Here is a 23,274-nt window from a genome sequence, read left to right as displayed (position 1 = left end):
GGGGACCATTGTGGTGGACCAGTGAGGTGGGAGCAAAAATGTGCAGAGCTGATAGGCAGCCTGTTGTGTTTAGGTTTAAGATTTATTTAAAAAAAAAATACAGAGAATGCATATAAGAAACAGCAGGGTGCCCACCACCCAGACATAACTGGTTTTTCCATTTATTCATCACTCTTAAAGTCCCTGCCGTTTTTCTTCAGAGTCTCTTTCTCTTCCTCCTCCCTCTAGAAGCAGCCACTGTCATGTATTTGGTGTATATTTTATCAGTAAAGTTGGGGGCTGCTTAAATTACAGTTTCAGAGTTGGAAAGTATGTTAGGGTCTAATCATTTCCTATTTTAAAATGATGACATTAAAGCCTAGAAGAGTAATGAGTCCAAAGTGGCCCCAGTCCCCTCTCTCTCCATCTTTCTCTTACCCCTTCTGAATTTATCAGTGGCAAGTATTTACTATTCCATGCTCTCCAGATTTTAAATAAGGAAGAAAAAGCAGGAAAAGAAAAAGAGAAATGTGGCATGGCTTATCAGGGAAGTGCACATTGCAAAACAAGAAATAAAGGAGAGGAGAGGATTAAAGTTTAACCATGCACCTTCTAGAAGGGGAGCATTAGTACTAACTGGGTTATCAGGAAAGAGAACTGTTCCTGGGCGGAGGTGGGAAGGTTGGCAGCCTGAGGCAGAATGAAGGCCAGGAGGAACTGAAAGGTATTCCGGGAGAGGTGTGAGGCAGGGTTAGCAAGTGTGGAGAAGGCGGAAGACATAGATGAGTTGAAGAACTTTTCACCATCCAACTTCTTCTCTCTTTCCAATCATAATGTATCATAAATGGTGATTGTTTAAGGAAAGATATTAGTGGGAGTACAAGTTGGTAAAACTTTTTTGGAGAGAAGTTTGTCTCAAAAGGCTTAAATCTGTGTGTTCTTTGATCAGAATCAGACATGTGGTTTCCAACAAGACAAAAAAAAAGTGAATAAACTAAATGTTTAAAAAAGGCCATCATAATTATATATATCCTATATTCAAAATGGTTTTATAGAGTCACAGTAAAGTATTTGGAACCGCATTAAATTTAAAAAAGCCCAGAAAACCAAACATACAGTATGTATGTATGTATGTATTTTTAATATATGCACGTAGAAGAAACCACCTGGTTTATTTCTGGGAGGTGGAATCACTTGTGATTTCTAATTTCTTTTTATTGCTTGTCCAGATTTTCTAAATGCCCTTCAATGAACATGTTTGCTTTTATAATAATTATAAACATGGCAAACTATAACAATTATGTATTTGTTTAAATAAACTGAAATCTCACGGAGCCAAAAGATAAAATTGTTCTTATTTATGAAAAAAAAATTATTTAATTTATTCTAGAACCTGAGGTTTAATGCTCTAGTTATCAAAATTCCCAAATGATGATGTGATTGAAAAAGAAAGCATGTATTCCTAAACTCCAAGAGATAACAACTTCTGAGGCCTTAAGGTAGTGAAGAAGGTCGGGATTTAGGGGCTGAGTTAATTCCTTTAAGAGAGAAGTGTGCTGCCCAATGAACTTTTTTTTTTTTTTTTTTTTTTTAAGGTGGTACTTGTGCATGTGGAAGTTCCCAGGCTAGGGGGTGAATTGGAGCTATAGCTGCCGGCCTACTCCACAGCCACAGCAATTCAAGATCCAAGCCACATCTGACCTACCTAGAAGCTTGCACTAATGCTGGATCCTTAACCCACCAAATGAGGCCAGGGATCAAACCTGCATCCTCATGGATACTAGGTGGGTTTTTAACCTACTGAGTCACAATGGGAACTCCCCAGTAAACTTTTTTTTTTTTTTATTACTCAATGAATTTATTACATTTATAGTTGTGCAGTGATCATCACAATCCAATTTTATAGGATTTCCATCCCACAACCCCAGCGCATCTGCCCACCCCCCGAATTGTCTCCTTTGGAAGCCATATGTTTTTCAAAGTCTGAGTCAATATCTGTTCTGCAAAGAGTTCATTGCGTCCTTTTTTCAGATTCCACATGTCAGTAAAAGCATTTGATGTTGGTGTCTCATTGTATGACTGACTTCACTTAGCATGATAATTTCTAGGTCCACCCATGTTGCTAAAAATGCTGGAATTTCGTTCCTTTTAATGGCTGAGTAATATTCCATTGTGTATATGTACCACATCTTCTAGATCCACTCCTATGTCAATGGACATTGAGCTTGTTTCCAGGTCTTGGCAAATAGTGCTGCAATGAACATTGGAGTACATGTGTCTTTGCAACTCATGGTTTTCTCTGGATAGATGCCCAGGAGTGGGATTACTGGATCAAATGGTAGTTCTATTTTTCATTTTCTGAGGAATCTGCATACTGTTTTCCACAATGGTTGCACCAACTTACAATCCCACCAACAGTGTACTAGGGTTCCTTTTTCTCCACACCCTCTCTAGCACTTATTGTTTGTAGACTTTTTGATGATGGCCATTCTGGCTGGTGTAACATGGTACCTCATAGTGGTTTTGATTTGCATTTCTCTAATAATGAATGATGTTGAACATCTTTTCATGTGTTTTTTGACCATCTGTATGTCTTCTTTGGAGAATAGTCTGTTTAGATCTTCTGCCCATTTTTTGATGGGGCTGTTTGTTTTTTTGGTATTGAGTGGTAGGAGGTGTTTATAAATTTTGGAGATTAATCCCTTGTCTGTCGATTCATTTGCAAAGATTTTCTCCCATTCTGTGGGTTTTTTTCTTTTCATTTTGTTTAGGGTTTCCTTTGCTGTGCAGAAACTTTTAAGTTCTCTTAGGTCCCATTTGTTTATTTTTGTTTCTACTGTCATTATTCTAAGAGGTGGATCTGAGAAGACATTGCTGTCATTTATGTCAGAGAGTGTTTGGCCTATGTTTTCCTCTGGGAGTTTTATAGTGTCTGGTTTTATATCTAGGTCTTTAATCCATTTTGTTTTTGTGTATGGTGTTAGGGAGTGTTCTAATTTCCTTCTTTTCCATGTGTCTGTCCAGTTTTCCCAGCACCACTTATTAAACAAGTTGTCCTTTCTCCATTGTATATTCTTGCCTCCTTTGTCATAGATTAGTTGACTCTAGGTGTGTGGGTTTAATTCTGGGCTTTCTATCCTGGTTCCACTGATCTATATTTCTGCCTTTGCATTACTTCCATATGGTTTTGATGACTGTTGCTTTGTAGCATAGTCTGAAGTCAGGGAGCCTGATTCCTCCAGCTCCGTTTTTCTTTTTCAGGATGGCTTTAGCTATTCTGGGTCTTTTGTGCTTCTAAATAAACTTTAAAATATTTTGTTCGAGGTCTGTGAAAAATGTCCTTGGAAATTTGATAGGGATTGCATTGAATCTGTAGATTGCCTCAGGTAGTCAAAATGATAATATTGACTCTTCCAATCCAAGAGCATGGTATGTCTTTCCATCTACTTGTGTCATCTTTGATTTCTTTCATCAGTGTCTTATAGTTTTCCGAGTACAAGTCTGTTGTCTCTTTAGGTAGGTTTACTCCTAGGTATTTTATTCTTTTGGATGCAATGGTAAACGGAGTTGCTTCCCTAATTTCTCTTTCTGATCTTTCATTGCTAGTATATAGAAATGCTGTCCGTTTCTGTGTATTAATTTTGTATGCTGTGACTTTGCCAAATTCATGGATGAGCTCTAACAGTTTTCTGGTAGAGTCTTGAGGATTCTCTAGTATAGGATCATGTCATCTGCAAATAGTGACAGTTTTACTTCTACCTTTCCAATTTGGATTCCTTTTATCTCTTTTACTTCTCTGATTGCTGTGGCTAGGACTTCCAAAACTCTGTTGAAGAGCAGTGGTGAGAGCGGACATCCTTGTCTTATTCCTGATCTCAGCGGGAATTCTTTCAGCTTTTCACCATTGAGAATGATATTAGCTGTGGGTTTGTCATAAAATGGTCTTTATGATGTTGAGGTAGGTTCCCTCTATGTCCACTTTCTGAGGGGTTTTTATCAGAAATGGGTGTTGGCTGTTGTCAAAGGCTTTTTCTGCGTCTATTGAGAGGCTCACATGGTTTTTATTCTTCAGTGTGTTGTACCACACTGATGGATTTGCAGATATTGAAGAACCCTTGCATCCCTGGGATAAATCCCACTTGATCATGATGTACAATCCTTTTCATGTATTGTTGGATGTGGTTTGCTAGTATTTTGTTGAGGATTTTTGCATCTATGTTCATCAGTGAAATTGACCTGTACTTTTCTTTTTTGTGGTATCTTTGGCTAGTTTTGGTATCAGGGTGATGGTGGCCTCATGGAACGAGTTTGAGAGTATCCCTTCCTCTGCAATTTTTTGGAATATAGAAGGATAGGTGTTAGCTCTTCTCTAAATGTTTGATAGAATTCGCCTGTGAAGCCATGTGGTCCTGGACTTTTGTCTGTTGGAAGTTTTTAATCACAGTTTCAATTTCAGTGCTTGTGATGGGTCCATTCATCTTTTCTATTTCATCTTGGTTTAGTCTTGGAAGATTGTACCTTTCTGAGAATTTGTCCATTTCTTCTAGGTTTTCCGTTTTATTGGCATATAGTTGCACGTAGTAGTCTCTTATGATCCTTTGTATTTCTGTGATGTCCATTGTTACTTCTCCTTTTTCATTTCTAATTTTATTGATTTGAGTCCTCTCTCTTTTTTTCTTGATGAGTCTGGCTAAGGGTTTATCAACTTTGTTGATCTTTTCAAAGAACCATCTTTTAGTTTCTTTGATCCTTTCTATGGTTTTCTTCGTTTTTATTTCATTGATTTCTGCTCTGATCTTTATGATTTCATTCCTTCTACTAACTTTAGGTCTTGTCTGTTCTTCTCTCTTGAGCTGCTTTAGATGTAAAGTTAGCTTGTTGATTTGAGCTTTTTCTTGTTTCCTGAGGTGAGCTTGTATTGCTATAAACTGTCCTCTTAGAACAGCTTTTGCTGCATCCCATAGGTTTTGGAGTGTCATATTTTTGTTGTAATTTGCTTCTAGGTATTTTTTAATTTCCTCTTTGATTTCTTCAGTGATCCATCGGTTGTTCAGTAGCATGTTGTTTAGTCTCCATGTGTTTGTGTTTTTTGCAGTTGTTTTCTTGTTGTTGATTTCCAGTCATATAGCATTGTGGTCAGAAAATATGTTTGATATGATTTCAATTTTCTTAATGTTACCAAGGCTGGATTTGTAGCCCAGGATGTGATCAACCTTAGAGAATGTTCTATGTGCACTTGAGAAGAATATGTATTCTGTTGCTTTAGGATGGAATGTCCTATAAATATCTATTAAGTCCATCTTCTCCAGTAACCTTTAAAGGAACATTCTCACCTGACAGATGGTACTTCTTAAATTTAGCCTAAGGTCCATTGGATTTTTTTTTTTTTTAATAATCTACTCCTCATTCAAGCTAATCTTTTAAGTTATTTTTTGCTTAAAATGAAGTAAGCAAAAACAAACATACAAAAAACCACACACACATCTAGTATTTCTTTCCTAAAACAGTCATTTCTGATTTTGCCACTACCTTAAAAACAATTTAGGAGATGCTTTAGACTATTAATTACTTGGATCTTTAGAGTCCCTTGTGGAAAAGGAGTTACTGAGAAAGATTTTTCCTAACCTTAAAATTCTGTAGTTCTATGAATATAACAATAGTTCACATTTAAATTATCATCTATACACACAAGATCATTCTGAAAGAAAGAGGAACTCCAAGTGACCCATAGTTTTACTCCATTTGTACCAAAAGCTGTATCTGGGGTTAGTGAAAAGTCACCAGTCTGTTTGAATTGAGTGACTTTTATATAGAGTGGTAACCAGACCCAATGTAAATATTTATTGATAATCATTTAGTCATTGTAAATATACATATACATGAGTAATAGAGATAATTAGTCCCTCCCCATTATGTGTATACACCAGCCTGAAGTGGTCAGAAAAATCTTTAACTTAGGTGTTCATGGATACCTGAAGTAGAGGAGAGATGTCATTTCCTGAGCTTTTATTGAAATAATGAATATCAAAGAGTTGGGGAGAAGCATCAATGCTTAACTTTTCTTTAAATGCTCCCAAAAGCAAACTAGCTTTTTGACTTGCTATCACCAGATTTAAAACTGTGATTTTTTTTTTTGTCTAGGTCAGTGTTCCAGGAGCCCAGAACAGAGAGAATGAGCCTTCAGAGCCCACATGGACTGCCAGCCTGGCCACCACTCCCTTATCTGAGACCACCACCACCCCCACACCCCCTGAGGATCAGGCAGAGGTTCTGGAAACCAGAACTCCAAGGCCCACTTTGAACTTTGAGCCAGAAAAATTGGTGCATAAAGGTAAGAGGTACCTGCCAATTATCTGCTATATCTAGGACATGGAAAACAAGGAATAAAATGGCCATTTATTACAAACCCACAGCCAATGAAATACTCAGTGGTGAAAATGTTAAAGGCTTCCCACTAAATTCAGGAACAAGACAAGGATCCTCACTCTTGCCACTTCTGTTTAACACAGTATGGAAGTTCTAGCCAAAAATGATCAGACAAGAAAAAGAAATAAAATGTATCCACTTAGAAGGGAAGAAGTAAAACTCTCACTCTTTATAGATGACATGATACTTTTTATAGAGAACCCTAAAGGTCTCCATACAAAAACTATTAGAATAAATGATTTCAGCAAGGTTATAGGACACAAGATTAATATACAAAAATGTGTTGAGTTTCTATACACTACTAATGAAATATAAGAATTGAAAGTGAAAAAACAATCTTGTTTTAAATCGCATTAAAAAATAAATTTATCATTACCAAAAGGAAAAAAGGGGAAGGGGAAGGATAAATTAGGAGTTTGGGATTAACATATGTATATTAAATACTATATATGAAATAACCAATAAGGACCTACTGTATAGCATAGGGAACTATATTCAATATCTTGCAATAATCTATAATGGAAAAAATCTGAAAAAAAGTATGTGTATACTTACGGAATAAAAACCCCTATAGGACTATAGAAAAAGGGGGCTATTCTCCCCCCTCCAAACAGCCCTGGGAGCTATTTTCTTTCCTTTACTAAGACTTTGCTTGCTTAAAAATATATGTGTGTGTGTATGCATGTATAATATGTGAATCACTTTGCTATACACCTGAAACTACCACATTGTAAATCAACTACACTTCAATTTAAAAAATTTTAAATATTATAAGAGAAAAAATATATAAAAAATACTAAAATATCTAGGAATAAACTTAACCAAGTATGTGAAGGACTTATGCTCTGAACACTATAAAACAGTGATGAATGAAACTGAAGATGATACAAAGAAATGGAAAGATATCCTGTGCTCTTGTATTTGAAAAATTAATATTGTTAAAATAGCCATACTATCCAAAGCAATCAATAGATTTAATGTAATTTTGTCCAAATACTCATGACATTTCTCACAAAACTAGAAGAAGTAACCTTAAACTTCATATGGAACCACAGAAGAAGGAGAAAAAAAAGAAATCTTTAGAAAAAAGAAAAAAGCTGGTGGTATAACCCTTCTAGAGTTCAGACTATACTACAAAGCTACAGTGATCCTAACAGTGCAGTGTTGGCACAAAAACAGACATATATATCAATGGAACAAAACAGAGCACCTAGAAATAAACCCACACACCTACAGTCCATTAATGTGCAACAAAGAAGGCAAGAATAAACAATGGAGAAAGACAGTCTCTTCAACAAGGGGTACCAGGAAAAATGGACAGCCATATATACAACAATGAGATTATAACACCCCCCCATATCATATTCAAAAATAAACTCAAAATTGTTTATAAAGAACTAAATGTAACACCTAAAACCATAAAACTCCTAAAATAGAATGTGGACAGAACACTCTTTGACATAAGTTGAGCAATTTTCTTGGATCAATCTCCTAAGGCAAAGGAAATAACAAAAATAAACAAATGAGACCTAATTAAAAGCTTTTGCACAGCAAAGGAAACCATCAACAAAACAAAAAGATAAGTTACTGAAAAAAAAAGATAACCTACTGAGTGGGAGAAAATATTTACAAATGATGCAGCTGACAAGAGATTCATATTCCAAAATACACAAATAGTTCATACAACTCGATATGTTAAAAAAAAAAATCAAATGACCCAATCAAGAAATGAGCAGAAGACTTGTATAGACATTTTTCCAAAGAAGACATACAGATGGCTAACAAGCACATGAAAAGATGCTCAAACCCCTCATTATTAAAGAAATGAAAATCAAGACTACAATGAAATATTACCTCATACCTGTCAGAATAGCTATTATCAAAAGTCTACAAATAATAAAATGTTGGAGAGGATGTGGAGAAAAGGAAACCCTCTATAATATTGGTGGGATTGTAAATTCACACAACTACTGTGGAAAACAGGATGGAGGTTCCTTAAATAACTAAAAATAGGACTACATATGACCCATCAGTTCCACTCCTGGGTATATGTTTGGGGGGAAAAACATTAATTCCAAAAGATACATGCACCCCAGTATTCACAGCCATACTATTTATAATAGCCAGGACATGGAAGCAAGCCACCAAAAGATGATTGGATCAAGAAGTTGTTATCTATATATACAATGGAATACTACTCAGCCATAAAAAAGAATGAAATTCTGCCATTTGCAGCAACATGGATAGACCTAGAGAATAACAGGCTTGGTGAAATAATTCAGACAAAGAAAGACAAATACTGTATGGTATCACTTATATGTGGAATCTAAAAAATTATACAAATGAATATATGCAAAACAGAAATAAACTCACAGATATAGAAAACAAATATGTGGTTACCGAAGGGGAGAGGGAAGGAGAGAGAGACAAACTAGGGATATAGGATTAACAGATATAAACTGCTGTGTGTAAAAGTGATAAGCAACAAGGATATACTTTATTGCACAGGAAATTATAGCTATTGTCTTGTAATAACTTATAATAAAGTATAAGCTGCAAAACCACTGAATCATTATGCTGTACACCTGAAATTAATATTATAAATCAACTGTACTATAATTTGAAGAAAAAGAGAACCCTTTATTTTACTTTTTTATAATTTAAAGGGATTAAATTATATAATACAATTATATGTGATCATAGTGGTGCTTTCTGTGAACCAACTGGGAGAGAATGTGTACAGATGGCCAAAATCATCCTCATTCCAAATATCTTCATTTCCAATCAAGTCCAAAGTAAATGAAGAAGTCCTGTCTTTCTTTCATCAACTAATCCACACAAGAAGATTAGCCAATGAAGGCTCACAGTATTATACTTTCAGGGAAATATGCATTTCTCATGGGTTTCATCAAGATCAAAGACTTTTATGTTTTCAAAGGAATGAACATCTGATGGTGATGATTCCAGTGATGGAAGAAATATTTTGGGTATTGAGGAACACTTCCTGAACATAGAACCCTATCTTTTTTAAGTTGGTGTGTTAGTGTACATGGAGAATGAGCTTCATAAAGCTTTTACTTTTCAGTGAAAGACAATCTCTAAAACATGCTATCCTTTTCTCATTCCAGATCCTAGGTGTTTGGAACCCCTAGAGCCAGGAAACTGTGGTGAATATGTGGTTCGATGGTATTACGACAAGCAGGTCAACTCCTGTGCCCGCTTTTGGTTCAGTGGCTGTAATGGCTCAGGAAATAGATTCAACAGTGAAAAGGAATGTCGAGAAATCTGCATTCAAGAATGAGCAAGTAAATCACCCTGTACTGAGTCAAATCTGTGTCTTTATCAACAAGCCTAGGAAGAACCTCTGTAATTTCAATATTTACCCAATACAAATAAAACACCGTATTTTTTGAGTGTGACCTGAGCATTGACAATTCATAAACATAGTCGAATCCTTACCACCACCCTAGAATGTAGGTATTATTAACTGTTTTTACAGGTGAGGAAGCTAAGGCTCTGAGAAGTTTAGGAACTTCTCAATGGTCACTCAACTAAAAAGTGGCAGAGTGGGGGTCTGACCCAGGGTTGTAATCTCAGAACGTAGGCTCTATCTATCTCACAACCTGCAATGTGGTTCTGATTGCCATCATTCCTTTGCTAGGTATTGTGTCAGATCAAACTCCTGCCTCAGACCACTCCCACTCTTCCTGGCTCCCCCAGTCCCTCCCACCTACCTCAGTCTCCCAGGTCCCTCATAGCCCTGCCAGGAGCAAAAGGCAGGTGGTGGGGAAGGATTTGGTTTGCACATTATAAGTGATGGAAGTATGTTTGTATATAGATGACGGTGAGATAAGAAAGATACCCGGCTTGGGGGAAACTCAGAATGACAGAGTGGTTCAGAGAGATGAGAGACTCTGGGATAGGAGTAGGGATGATTAAGAGTAGTTCAATTTTTGCCTCACTTGCTCTCAAAGTGATTAGGAAACCAATCTGAATTAAAATGACTTAGATTTATTAACAGTGGTCACTCCGCACTCTTCCAACATATTTGGAAGAAAAACCTTTATTGTATGTATATTTAAAATGAAAATTCTCATTTAGATGAAGAAACTTTTCCCACTCTTCTTTTAAAATGTATAAATGCAACTTGCAATTTAAGGGGATGAAATGGGAAGGTACTTGACAGCTGAGGACTGCTTGATATATGTAATTTTATATGAAAATCACTTAAATCTCTATGTATCTCTAATACACAGTCTTATTTATTGTAGAGCTTTAGAATTATGGTGTCATAGTCTGGCCTTTTGCAACTTGCTACTTTTCATTCACAGCTATAATTAATCCCTGTTTTACCATATCTAAATGTATTTCTAAATAATTTATTATTTAGGTTGTTTTGAGCTTTAAAAAATTGGTTTCACAATACATAATTCTTTGCCACTTGGTATGTTATTATAATTCATACATACTCATTTACTTTCATAGTTACATAATGTTGGTGTGAATATATCACAGCATATTTAACCATTGCCTTGACTATGTTAAATGGTTTCTATTTAGTATTTTTCATTATTCCACCAGTGTTGCTATGGATTCTCTTACACACAGCATTGGCTGTACATATACCATTGTTTTTCAACCTCAATGTGGAATTGCTGGGTTGCAGGATATGTAAACATTCAACACACACAAACATTGATTTGGCCCATTATAAATTCTTCCCAGTTGTGTTTAAGAGTTCCCATTGCTTGATATTCTTTTTAACACAATGTTGTCAGGCTTCTTCATTTTGCTAATAGTACATGTAAAATGGTATCTTGTTTTAATTTGCCTTTCTCTGGTAACAGCTTAACCATATTTATTTACCATCTGTGCCATTGCTTCTGTGAAATGTTTGTTCATAATTGGGGAGAATTTTCTCATTGCATTGTTTGTCTGTGCTTATTGGACTTCTGGTGTTCCTTATATATTCTGAAATTGAACTCTTTGCTCATTATTTGTGTTGTTAATAGCTTGTGGCTTGTGTTTTTTACTTTACTCTTTTCCTTTTTAATAATGAGCAGAAGTCTCAATTTTAAGGCAAATTTGCCCATCTTTTCTTTTGCAGCTAGCACCTTTTTCCCCTTGTTTATGTCCTTTAGCCACTTGGCCACCTTCCTTGGGTGGGAAACTGCCCCAGGACAAATCCTGCTCTGGCTGCTGGGTGTACCTCTCTAGATTCCATCTTTATGTCTGGTAATTCCTTAGCAGCCTATTAGCACCTTGATTCCCAGGTGATTGTTTTTTCAAGCAACAGCAGATCCTTAACTCAATGTGCCATTCCAGGGGTTGAACTTGCGTCCTGGTGCTTTCAAGATGTCTGCTGTGCCTCAGCGGGAACTCCACATGGATTAGTTTTGTTTTGCTGCTGTAACATATTACCAAGTTTGGCAGCTTAAGCAACACCAGTGTATTATCAGTTCTGCAGATCAGAAGTCTGATGCAGGTCTCACTGGGCTGTGTTTCTTCTAGCAGATCTAGGGAAGAATCCGTCTTCTTCCCTTTTCCAGCTTCTAGAGGCCACTGACCCACCTTGGTTCCTGGCCCCTTCCTCTATCCTCAGAGCCAGCAATAATAGGTTGAATCTTCTCATGCTGCCATCTTGCTGGTTCTCTGAGTACAGCTAGGAAAGGTTCTCTGCTTTTAAGATCTCATATGATGTGATACAGTCCACCCGGATAATCAGGGATGCTCTACCTGTCTCACATCTACAAGTCCTTTTGCTATGGAAGGTAACTATACACAGGTTCTGGGCATTAGGGAATGGACACTGTTGTGTCCATTATTCTGTTGATCACAGCATCTGTGCCCTCTGCCTGTTGCCTGAGCCTAGGAACAAAAACATGCCTTGCTTTCTCTGTGTCCCTAGTTCCTGGCACATAGGAAGAACTCCATGCATTTAAAAAAATTTGAACTCATTTATAAAGTGAGTTCTAAGTCACTAGAGAAATAATTAACTCCTTGGAAGAGAGGAATGAAAAAAGTTAAGAAAAAAATCACATCAGTTTAAAAGAATAAGAGAAAAGTGATATGCTAGGGAGTAAAAGCTATGACTCTCTCATCCACTTTGAGATTCAGGACACTCCTCCCCTCTTTCCCCACTGTCGTAAGCAAACAAAGACGAAAGTCAGAGGGAGTGTTGTCTGGCTAGATAAAGCAAAGAGGCTTAACTGAACAACCTAAGAATTAATTTTGGAAAAGAGAATGATGATTTATGCTTTAATTTTAATCTGCTTTAAAAGCTAATATGGAAATAACCCAAGTACCCATCAACAGAAGGATAAATAAGATGTGATACACACATATACACAATGGAGTATTACTCAGCCATAAAATGGAATGAAATGTTGCCATTTGCTTCTCCATGAACAGACCTAGAGAATATCACGCATGGTGAAATAAATCAGACAAAGACAAATACTGTATAATATCACTTAAATGTGGAATCTCAAAAAAACAAAACAAAACAAATGAATCAATATACAAAACAGAAAAAGACTCAGACATAGAAAACAAACTTTGGTTTACCAAAAGGGAGGGGAGGGGAAGGAATTAATTAGGAGTATAGGATCAATAGATATAAACTACTATATCTAAAATAGATAATAAGGATTTAATGTATAGTACAGGGAATTATACCCAATATCTTATAATAATCTATAGCAGAATGTAATTGGGGGAAAAAACCCAAACTGAATCACTGTGCTATACACTTGAAACTAACACAATGTTATAAATCAACCATACTTATATTTTTAAATAGCCAATAGAGATAGGGGGACAGGACATTTTTATCTCTGCTTTCAAACTTTAAAAAGGACAATATATACAACATACTAAAACCAAGAGTGTGTATATCAAAAGTCTCTGTTTTAAATTAAGACATTGAAAAGTTTTAGGTTTTCCATCAAGTACTAATGCTAGAATTTTAATGACAAACCTCCATCGAAATGTTAAAATAGATGATCATTTCTATCACTTTCATTTAGTTTAAACCTCAATTTTGCTGACTGCAAGAATTGCTCTAAGCAGGAACATGCTAAATTTATAAAATGACAAGTAGTGTTGCTGTTGATCTGAAAGACAGCAAGAAGTAAAGGGATGAGAGCAAGCTATCTGCATGTAACACATTATAGAATTGTTTCATATCACTAATAAACCAAGAGATCTTATAAGTCAAAAAGAATAAGAAGGAAAAAATAGGAAAACGGTAGGGATTGGCAATTCAAAGAAGATGGCCAACCCACATCTAAAGAGATGCTCAGCTTCACTAACTGTCAGGGAAACATGTACCAAGCAGGTCTGGGGTCTGGGGTGAGGCTGGGCACCCACAGGTGATTCAGCAACCCTTGCTATGAACCAGCAAGGAGACATCTGAATGATGACAACCTTAGGAGAAAGTGTACTATTTGAATTGGAATTTCAGATATTTGACAATTTATGCCCTTTTCCTCTTTTAATCTATAGTTCAATGTCTTTTGTGAACAGCAATGCAAAGATGGATTGATGCCGTTGAAGTGTCCAAGAGCTTTCCCACTCTTGATAATATCTTTTAGCGAGACGTCACTAAAATAAGATATATTTTAGAATATATGTTTGTCTGAAAAAAAGAATAGTACCCCAATCATATTTCACACATCTATGAATGGCATTTCAGATTAAAAAAAAATATGTATTGGGCTGATTTGATTTCTAAAAGCATTATTTCTTATCATTTTTCCATAAATGAGTATCTTGAAAAATCCTTCATTTAAACTAATTCATTAAAAATCACATCAGGAGTTCCCTTAGTGGCTTAGCAGTAACGAACCCTACTAGTATCCATGAGGACTTGGGTTCGATCCCTGGCTCGGTGGGTTAAAGGATCCTCTGTTGCTGTGAGCCGTGGTGTAGGTCACAGGTGCAGCTCGGATTCCACATCGCTGTGGCTATGGAGGAGGCTGGCAGCTGCAGCTCTGTTTTGACCCCTGGCCTGGTAACTTCCATAGGCCAAGGATGCAGCCCTAAAATGACAATAAATAAATAAATATTAAAAAAGAAAAGTCACATCCAACTTAGGAAATTTTAAGCCCTGCTATCATCAGCTTAAGAAAAGGATGAGCTCTTAGAGTTCTCTACTCCTTATATCCTTCAGACAAATTGTCTAAGAGACTGGGTATTCTCAGGGTGAACATTTCTGGTAGGACAAGTACCTCCTCCAGAGGCAGCCCATTCTTTAGGTAACACCAGCTCCCACTGCAACAGCTTGAACTAGAGGCCTCCCGTGGCTTCCATCCTAACCAACTCCTACCTGACCTTGTGGAAACTTTCAGAAGGGCCATGGTATTATTTTAAGATAGTCGATTACATCCCCATTCATTCGGGCTGCTCCAGCAGCTACTACTACTTCCACAGCTCTTTTACCATCCCATTTGCTCATTCTGAGCTTGCCCTCCAGCTTGCGATGGATGCCCTTGGTGACTCAAGTAGCAGAGAGGCACAAACCAACACATCCCTCGTTCTAAGTAGTAGTCTATTCCTATGGAATAGGAAAAAGCTAAGGTAACAGACATGGAAGAAGCAAAGAAAAACAAGAATTACACAGTAGGAATTTTAAATAGTAACTCAGAATTTGTGAATTGCTAAGATGGCAACTTGTCTATTTCTCTCTGAAACAGACTGGAGTTTCAGTTTAATTTTTTACTATCTTCAAATTTGTCCTTAAACTCTGCACTCTCGGTTTCTTAAAATTATTTTCAAGTACTACTGAAATTCTCTGGTTATTGCCTCCTTAGTGTACTGGGTGGTGTTATCTTAAATTTATTTTAAGATAAATAATTTGGCTGTTTTCCCTCTCTTGAATCCTAATGAAGAGTGTTACGATTTTGCCAGTTTCTGCAATTTGGGATTTTTCTCAAATTGATTCTATTATGAATAAGTCATTGCTCAGACTTGCTTTTCAACTCTTTACAACAAAACAGAACATGTCCCTGATGGGAAAAAAAAAATCATAAATAAAACTCCAATAAATAAACCCTTGCCTTTATGTAATTATCTCATCTCCAGTCTTCCATGAAAGTAATATTGGAATTTGTGTAGACTTTGTGGTGTCTTACATACTTTGAAAAATGTTAGAAAAATATTGGAGAAGAGACTTGAGGTTGCCTGATGGGAGGGGGAAGGAGTGGGAGGGATCGGGAGCTTGGGCTTATCAGACACAACCTAGAATAGATTTACAAGGAGATCCTGCTGAATAGCATTGAGAACTATGTCTAGATACTCATGTTGCAACAGAAGAAAGGGTGGGGGAAAAACTGTAATTGCAATGTATACATGTAAGGATAACCCGACCCCCTTGCTGTACAGTGGGAAAATAAAAAAAAAAAAAGAAAAATATTGACAAATACAGTAAAATTAACTGAAATTGTGCCTATTTTGAGTGTTACTTGAGCTTTTCCAATAATGAGAGCTGAAGGCCAAGCCTAGGAAACTTGCTTTGTACCAGCCTCTGCCTTCACCACAAACCAGCAGTCCCTGTGTCCTTTTTCTCTGTGATGGTGCAATGTCTCAGCCAGTGACCTTGTCTGGCCTCTGACAAACATCCCAGATGCTGGCCTCCCTTTTACTCTCTGTATCCAATTACTCAGTGCCTCTGGGCCATGTCACTTCTTCTTGTTCCTCTACACCCTCAATCTGCCATTGTTTCCAGACCAGCCTCACCTTCATCTATTATCTCTCCCCTCTCATCTTCATCCCCTCATTAGTGGCCCTCATTTTCTCCAAGACAGACAGCAGACCTGTTAGCACAGTACTCAAGGTCTTTACTGCTGCTTACCTTTCTCCTTTATCTTGCTCCAAATTCTTATCCATGTTCTTCAACTCAGCCATACTCAACCATTTGCTGCTTATTGAGAGCACCATTTATTTCCCTTTGGAATTTTCCCTTCTTTGTGCTCTCCCTTCCATTTCTCCTTCCTTGCCTGCTTCTCTCTATTCCTCACTTCTTCACTGAGCATTATGGAATTCAATCTGTATCAGTATATGAAGAGCGACCATTCTCTTAGAGCTTAACAGCTGTTCATTCTATTTGATCAGTCCATCTTTACTAGGCCCTTCAGTGTTTCCCACCTGTTATGACCAAAGCTTTATTGACTAGTCTTGTACACATTAGTCTTCGTTTAAGTGTATCTATACAATATATTAAAAAAGTGAAACAGAGAGTTCCTGTCGTGGCTCAGTGGGTTAAAAACCTAACTAGTATCCATAAGGACATGAGTTTGAAGCCTGGCTTGCTCAGTGGGTTAAAGATATGGCATTGCCTTGAGCTGTGGTGTAGGTTGCAGATGTGACTTGGATTACCTGTGGCTGTGGCCAGCAGCTGTGGCTCTGATTTGACCCCTAGCCTTGGAACTTCCATATGCCACACCTGCAGCCACAAAAAGAGCAAAACCAAAACCAAAACAAAACAAAAAACAACTATGAGAACAAAGAGAATGTACTTTTTGATAAGTATATCAAAGAAATACTTTTGTTAAAGATTGTGCCCATTTATATTCCCCCAGCTTATGTGTGCTTACTTTTTCTCTTCCTCACCATCAATGACGTTTACTAATTATTTGATATTTCTGTTTTTCTGATAGCTGAAAATGGAATCTCACTTTGGTTTTACTGTGTATTTTTCTCTTAATTTTTATTTCTTTCTATTGTGAAATATTTTATATACATGGAAGAATGTGTGTTACCCATAAGTAGGTTTTAAAGTAAAATAGTTATATAAAAACCTGGGTATCTATCATGCAGCTGAAAATATAGATTGTTGCCAATATCACTGAAGCCTCCTCTGAGTTTGCCCCTAAATGGACAAAGCCAAAGTAAACTTGAAAATAAGTGATCATGAAGTTCCTGGCTCAACAGGTTAAGAACCTGACATAGTGTCCATGAGAATGTGGATTCAATCAATGGCCTTGCTCAGTGGGTTAAGGATCCAGCATTGCTGAAAGCTGTGATATAGGAAAATAAAGAGAGATAGAGAAGGAAGGAAGGAAAGAAAGAAAGTGGTCATGGTGATTTGGGGTACCCAAGAATATACTGTAAGAGTTTCCAGAAATTACCATCACCAACAATGTGTTATACAGATCCTGAGATTACTGTGCCCAGTGATACCCCTTTGTGGATCCCAGAGGTTACTAAGCCCAATCATGAATTTCCAGAGGCCACTCTTAAATGCAGTTCAAAAGAGGATAATCTGGCAGTCAGTCCAGGGCTGACACCCAACACTTGGTATGAATAGGCCAAACTTTCTATACCAAAACCATGAGCAAGTCTAACCCAGCTCTTGTGCTCAAAGGGATGCAGTGTCAAGTTCTAAATGACAGCAGAAACCTCGCTCAACATAGGAGCTTTGATCTTCTCACCTGGTATTCTGCTTCCCTTGCTTCCTGCCACTCAGGATGCCCAGTGGGCACAGTCATGGAAGGTGTCCATCTGGAACTATGCCCAAAACCCAAGAATGCCTGAGGGCTGCTCCAAACCCTAGCTCTCCACATCCATAAGAATACATACGGAGAATGACAGCAAAAGAAAGCAAATCTCCACATTGTTTTCTACACTTGAGTCAAATGCCAGGGCTGAGTTCTCTGGCAAGTATGACTGAACCATGTAGCCTCTTTAGGTCCTAGGCTAGTTGATCTCAAAGAGTTTCTAACCAGATGCCATCCAGCATCTTCCTTAGTGCCTAGGAAAGTAAGCAGAGAAAGACATTCATTCATTTCATTCACTCACCCATTCATTCACTCATTCATACAACAATTACTGCTTACTGTGTGCCAGGTGCTGTCTTTACATTTATGAAGCTTATTTTTTACTGAAGAATAGACAAGAATCACATAAATGTTAAATTTAAATTAATCTGTGAAAATTTCTGGAGCTCTCTGGCTCAGTGGGTTAGAAATTCCATGTTGTCACTGCTGTGGTGTAGGTTTAGTCCCTGGCCCAGAAACTTCCATATGCCCAGGCATGGCAAAAAAAAAAAAAAAAGAAATTCATCCGTGAAATATATAATGTGTTCAGTACTATGAAAAAGGTCCATTGTGCCAGGAGAGCATACAATAGAGAAAATACAGCAAGGGAGTGCAAGTCATCAATGCTATGGAAGATTATAATTATTTGTTTATAATTACCCTTTAATTCTCTATAATGCCATGCTTGCTGTAGGCAGGGTTACTTTCCCACACATTAGACTTTGGGCTTGGCTCTTGATTTTCTTTGGCCAGTGGAGTGTGCACAGACATCAGGTATATCATGACTGTACGGAAGCTTTAAACGTGATTGCCTGCTTTGGCCCTGTGCTTCCTACTCTGGACTTTCACCAAGAAACTAGCATGCCTTCACCTCTGGTTCCAGAATAAGAAGATGCCTAGGGCTGAACTGAGCCCAGGCAAGCCCAGCTGAACCAAGCCAAGCTTGCTGAGCCCAGCAGAGCTGGAGCCAACTATAGCCCTCAAGTCATGTGGGCACGAGATAAATGGCTGTTCGTCACCAGCCACTTAGATTTAGGATTGTGTGTCACCATTGTATAAGTTGAAAAATACAAATTCCTACTCCCAGGCTGGCCCTGGCTGTCCATGGGAGGCTGTAGCCCCTGGCCTGGCCAATGTGTGAGAGAAATTGAGAGAAATGAGAGACTGTGGAGATGGCTAGTTCTCTTCCCATGCAGGAAAAGGTACTGACAGATCTACTGGTTTTTCTTTCTTTCTTTTTTTTTTTTTTTTTTTTGTCTTTTTAGGGCGGTACCCTTGGCTATGGAAGTTCCCAAGCTAGGAGTCGAATCAGAGCTGCAGCTGCTGGCCTATGCTACAGGCACAACAATGCTGGATCCTTAATCCACTGAGCAAGGCCAGGATCAAACCCATGTCCTCATGGATACTAGTCGGGCTCATTTCTGCTGAGCCACAATGGGAACTCCCTGACATGTCTACCGCTACATCTTCTTAGAAGAGGAAAGAGAGTTGCAAAGACTTGCTCCCAACTAGGATGGAGTAAGAGGCACAAAATTTATCCCCATTCCTGAAACACAAAATTTAGGAAATGAATTTGTAAAGTACTGTAAGTCAGTCAAGGAGGAACAGTGATCCCGGGGAAGGCAGGAAGACAAATGCAGTGAGCCCTGTAATTGCCTCAGTCTACTGCTTTGGCAGCGTTTCCAGGCCACAGAGCAGAGACAGGGAACCGAGACAGAACCTGGCACATTCTCCAGGAGGATGCACAAGAGCTGAGAGCCCAGAAAGACCATGGCGGCTAGAATTCTGAGGGTGAGGACAGAGATTTGGAAAGGAGAGAAATTCACAGGGTGAGAACTTAGGAGGGCTGTGGAGGGTTCCCCTGGAGTATTCAGGTCAGTACTCATCAGGGAAGGCACATGATGAAACTGCCCAAAGCTGAGAATGGAACCAACTAAAAGGATTAGAGGTAGCAGTACCAGGTGCTAACACTGGGCCAGGAGCAATGCCTGTCACACTAGCCAGACAGGAAAAACCATAGATTTACCCAGTGTTGGGTACAGATTCTGGACCATAAAATAAGTGCTAATAAATTGTTAAAAATTTATAATCTTATAAAATATGTTCTCATCACAATGAAATTAAATTATAAACCAATAACAAAAATATTTGGAAAAACCTCAAATATTTCCAAACTCTATAAAATACCTCTAGATCCATAGGTAGATAAAGAAATCGAAGAGGCAATCAGAAAGTGTGTTTTGACCTGAGTGAAAATAAATACACAATGAATCAGAATTGGTGGGAGGCTACCAAAGTAATACATAGGGGGAAATTTAGCACTAAATGACCACTAGAAAAGAAGGTTCCAAATCAATGACTGAAGCATTCACCTTAAGGAACTAGAAAGGAAGAGAAAATTAAACCTAAAATAAGTAGAAGAATGAAAAGAATAATGACCAGAGTAGGAACTACTTAAATAGAAAGCAGAAAATAAATGAATCTATCTATATATATATATATCAAAACTTACCACATTGTATAATCTAAATAGATGAGTTTATTGTATGTCATTTATACTTCAGTTAAATATTTTAAGAAGTATCTTGAAGAGAAGGGGAGAAGGAGGAGAGGAAGGAAGGAGCAAGGAAAAGTGAATGAACTGACACCCGTGTTTAGGGGGAAGGTAGGGAAGGAGAGAAAGGGAGGGAGGTGGAGGGAGAGGGAGGGAGAGAGAAACTAGAAATCCCTTAAGTGGTTGGCATTTTAATAGTTTAACACAGATTGCCCCTGTTTAAAGGTAAATGTAGCTACTTTGGTTACTTGAGTGTGATAATCAAAGTAGCCTCCCCTATTCTTAACAGGAGGAGCTAGGGGTTTGAGAGAGGGGTGGAGACCTTAACTTCCTCTTATATTACTGAACCCATAAATGAGGTGGCATAGTTCCAGCTCTAACTCCAAGTCCACTGAAGCCCAGTTTTACTCTTGTTGTCCTCATCTCAGCTTATGGCATCATCATGCAGCCAATATTCCAAGCTTACCTTCAGCTTTTACCTTCTTTCATATTCCATAAGTCTCTGAGTCCTGCCAATTAGACCTCAGAAATTTCTCTCAAATCTATCTCCTCCTCTATGTGCTTTCTTTTTTTTCCCGAGTCCCTAGCATATGGAAGTCCCCAGGCCAGAGACTGAACCCACACCACAACAGCCACCCAAGCCGCTACACTGACAATGCCAGATCCTTAACCCACTGAGCTACCAGGGAACTCCTAACTTCCATTATCTTTAAACATCCTCTTTACTTTTCCTCATTGCCTTGTCAATTAATACTTTATAGTATCAGAAATATTCTAAGATACAAATCAGGTTATTTTCAAAGCATTACTCCCCATTACCTACATGATAATGGCCTTCTCAGCAGAGCTTATAATTCCCTTCATAATCCAATTTTCTTGTTTCATCATTCTCTCTCCACCTTATGCTCCAGGCATTCTGTTTAATAAACCCAAGTATACTGGGTCAGGCTTGTTTCTTTCTGTTTATTTTTTGCTTTTGTGTCTTTATACCTGCCACTTCTTCTATCCCTTCTCCGCACAGAAGACTCCTAGATATTCTGTAAGAATTAGTTGAGATATTATATCTTTGATGAAGTCTTCCTCAACTTCGCAAAAGATGGCCTCATTTTTTAGACCCCCAAATATTGCCCTAATGGTATCTACTACTGGCACAAGTACATGATAACTAACTGTAACCTGGACAGTGAACTTGGACTCCTATAGTGATTTGGGCTGGGAGAAGTCACAGGAAGACTCATGCAGAGAGGATATAGCAGGAAGGGAGAGGGACTGCTTACATCAGAGGTTATAGGATCACTTTTCTTGGAGCCACTAGAGACTATTTTCAGAAATATAGCAGTAAGAAAATGTATACATGTAAGGATAACTTGATCCCCTTGCTGTACAGTGGGAAAATAAAATAAATAAATAAAAGAAATAAAGCAGTAAGAGAACAGCCATTTTTCTTAGAATGGACATTAGGGAAAAGAAGAGGATTCAGGGGATTTAGAAGCATGCCATAATCAACCCTACCCACCTGGGAAGGAAATAATTAGCTTACTGACAGAGGGACTTATGTCATTGCAATGGGGACTCTAACAAGGCATTTTTAAAGGTGGCTCATGCTCCAGGGACAAGGAGATCCATTATTTCCTGTCGGTGGCCAGTGTGGCCAAAAGCTAATTGAAAGTCCATGTATGTTCTTTTTGTTAATGTGAACATTACAATTCATTTAAATAAATACCCATCATGGAGAGAGAAGCAAGCCAGTGTGAGCAGTAGAAGTCAGGAGATAAATTTCTTAATTCAGCTCTGCCAAAAATATTTGCAACTGACTTATCTGATTTGCTAAAGAAAAACAATTTTAAATATTTAAAAAAAATAACTCTATAAAATTTATGTTTCTTGTATCAAAAGTTTCTGGCAAATAATTTTTAAATGGAGTTTTGGCACAAGAGGTAGAAAATTTTCCCATTATATCTTTGTTACCTGCACTTTCCTAGAACTGATCATGAATCTCTCTTAAAGCTCTTTTCCCAGTACAAACACCACCTCTCCTCAAATCATTTGGTTTATATAAAGCTAAAATGAACTTCCAAAATGAGTGAATTTTCTATTATTTTATTTTGAGAAGAGCCTTACTACAGGATATTAGATGGTATCATTTCACTTCCAGAAACATCAAATGTCAAATAGTCATGAACATGCTAAAAGCCTTGAGTATGTTTCTAGTATTTTCTGTATGTTTTCATTAGTTTCATTTTCCATGATGGAAAAATCTTATTTTCTTTCCAATTAAAACATTGTCTGACCTTTAACAGCAAGGACTTTTTTATTCTCTAGATTCTCATCATTTTAGAAAGAATGTATATCTTTCTGGAAGAGTCCTTTAGTAAATATATGTTCTTAAATTTCTTGGAAACTATATGAAATTAGAGACATTTGTTCTTGGTAATAGGCAAGGCTACTTTAGTTGGACAAATATTTCTGCAGGAAACAGTGAAATTATTGAAAAAAGTAGAATAAATTTCTTTTTTTTTTTTTTTTTCTCTTTTGTCTTTTGTTGTTGTTGTTGTTGCTATTTCTTGGGCCGCTCCCGCGGCATATGGAGGTTCCCAGGCTAGGGGTTGAATCGCCAGAGCCACAGCAACGCGGGATCCAAGCCACGTCTGCAACCTACACCACAGCTCACGGCAACACCGGATCCTTAACCCACTGAGCAAGGGCAGGGACCGAACCCGCAACCTCATGGTTCCTAGTCGGATTCGTTAACCACTGTGCCACGACGGGAACTCCCAG

General features: G+C 37.8%; 1 protein-coding gene and 1 long non-coding RNA gene across 10 annotated transcripts in view; one reads left to right on the top strand and one right to left on the bottom strand.

Annotated features, from left to right (window-relative positions):
- Positions 1–9,824, top strand: part of COL28A1 (collagen type XXVIII alpha 1 chain) — a 171,089-nt gene extending 161,265 nt beyond the window's left edge. For all 6 annotated transcript variants that reach the window (XM_021063396.2, XM_021063395.2, XM_084977086.1 and 3 more), the window contains 2 exons: positions 6,121–6,310; positions 9,534–9,824. In XM_021063396.2, coding sequence (XP_020919055.2) covers positions 6,121–6,310; positions 9,534–9,706 — 363 coding nt within the window. In that variant the 3' untranslated portion in view covers positions 9,707–9,824. The remainder of the gene's footprint in view (positions 1–6,120; positions 6,311–9,533) is intronic.
- Positions 1–23,274, bottom strand: part of LOC110255476 (uncharacterized) — a 217,504-nt gene that overhangs the window by 167,126 nt on the left and 27,104 nt on the right. The window lies entirely within an intron of this gene.

The sequence above is a fragment of the Sus scrofa genome, chromosome 9 (genome assembly GCF_054392235.1).
Source record: "Sus scrofa isolate SSC_HxYL_T2T_F1_AM1 chromosome 9, Sscrofa_HxYL_maternal_Yorkshire_Landrace_v2.0, whole genome shotgun sequence".
NCBI classification, from domain to species: Eukaryota; Metazoa; Chordata; class Mammalia; order Artiodactyla; family Suidae; genus Sus; species Sus scrofa.
This window is presented reverse-complemented; position numbering and strand designations above follow the sequence as displayed.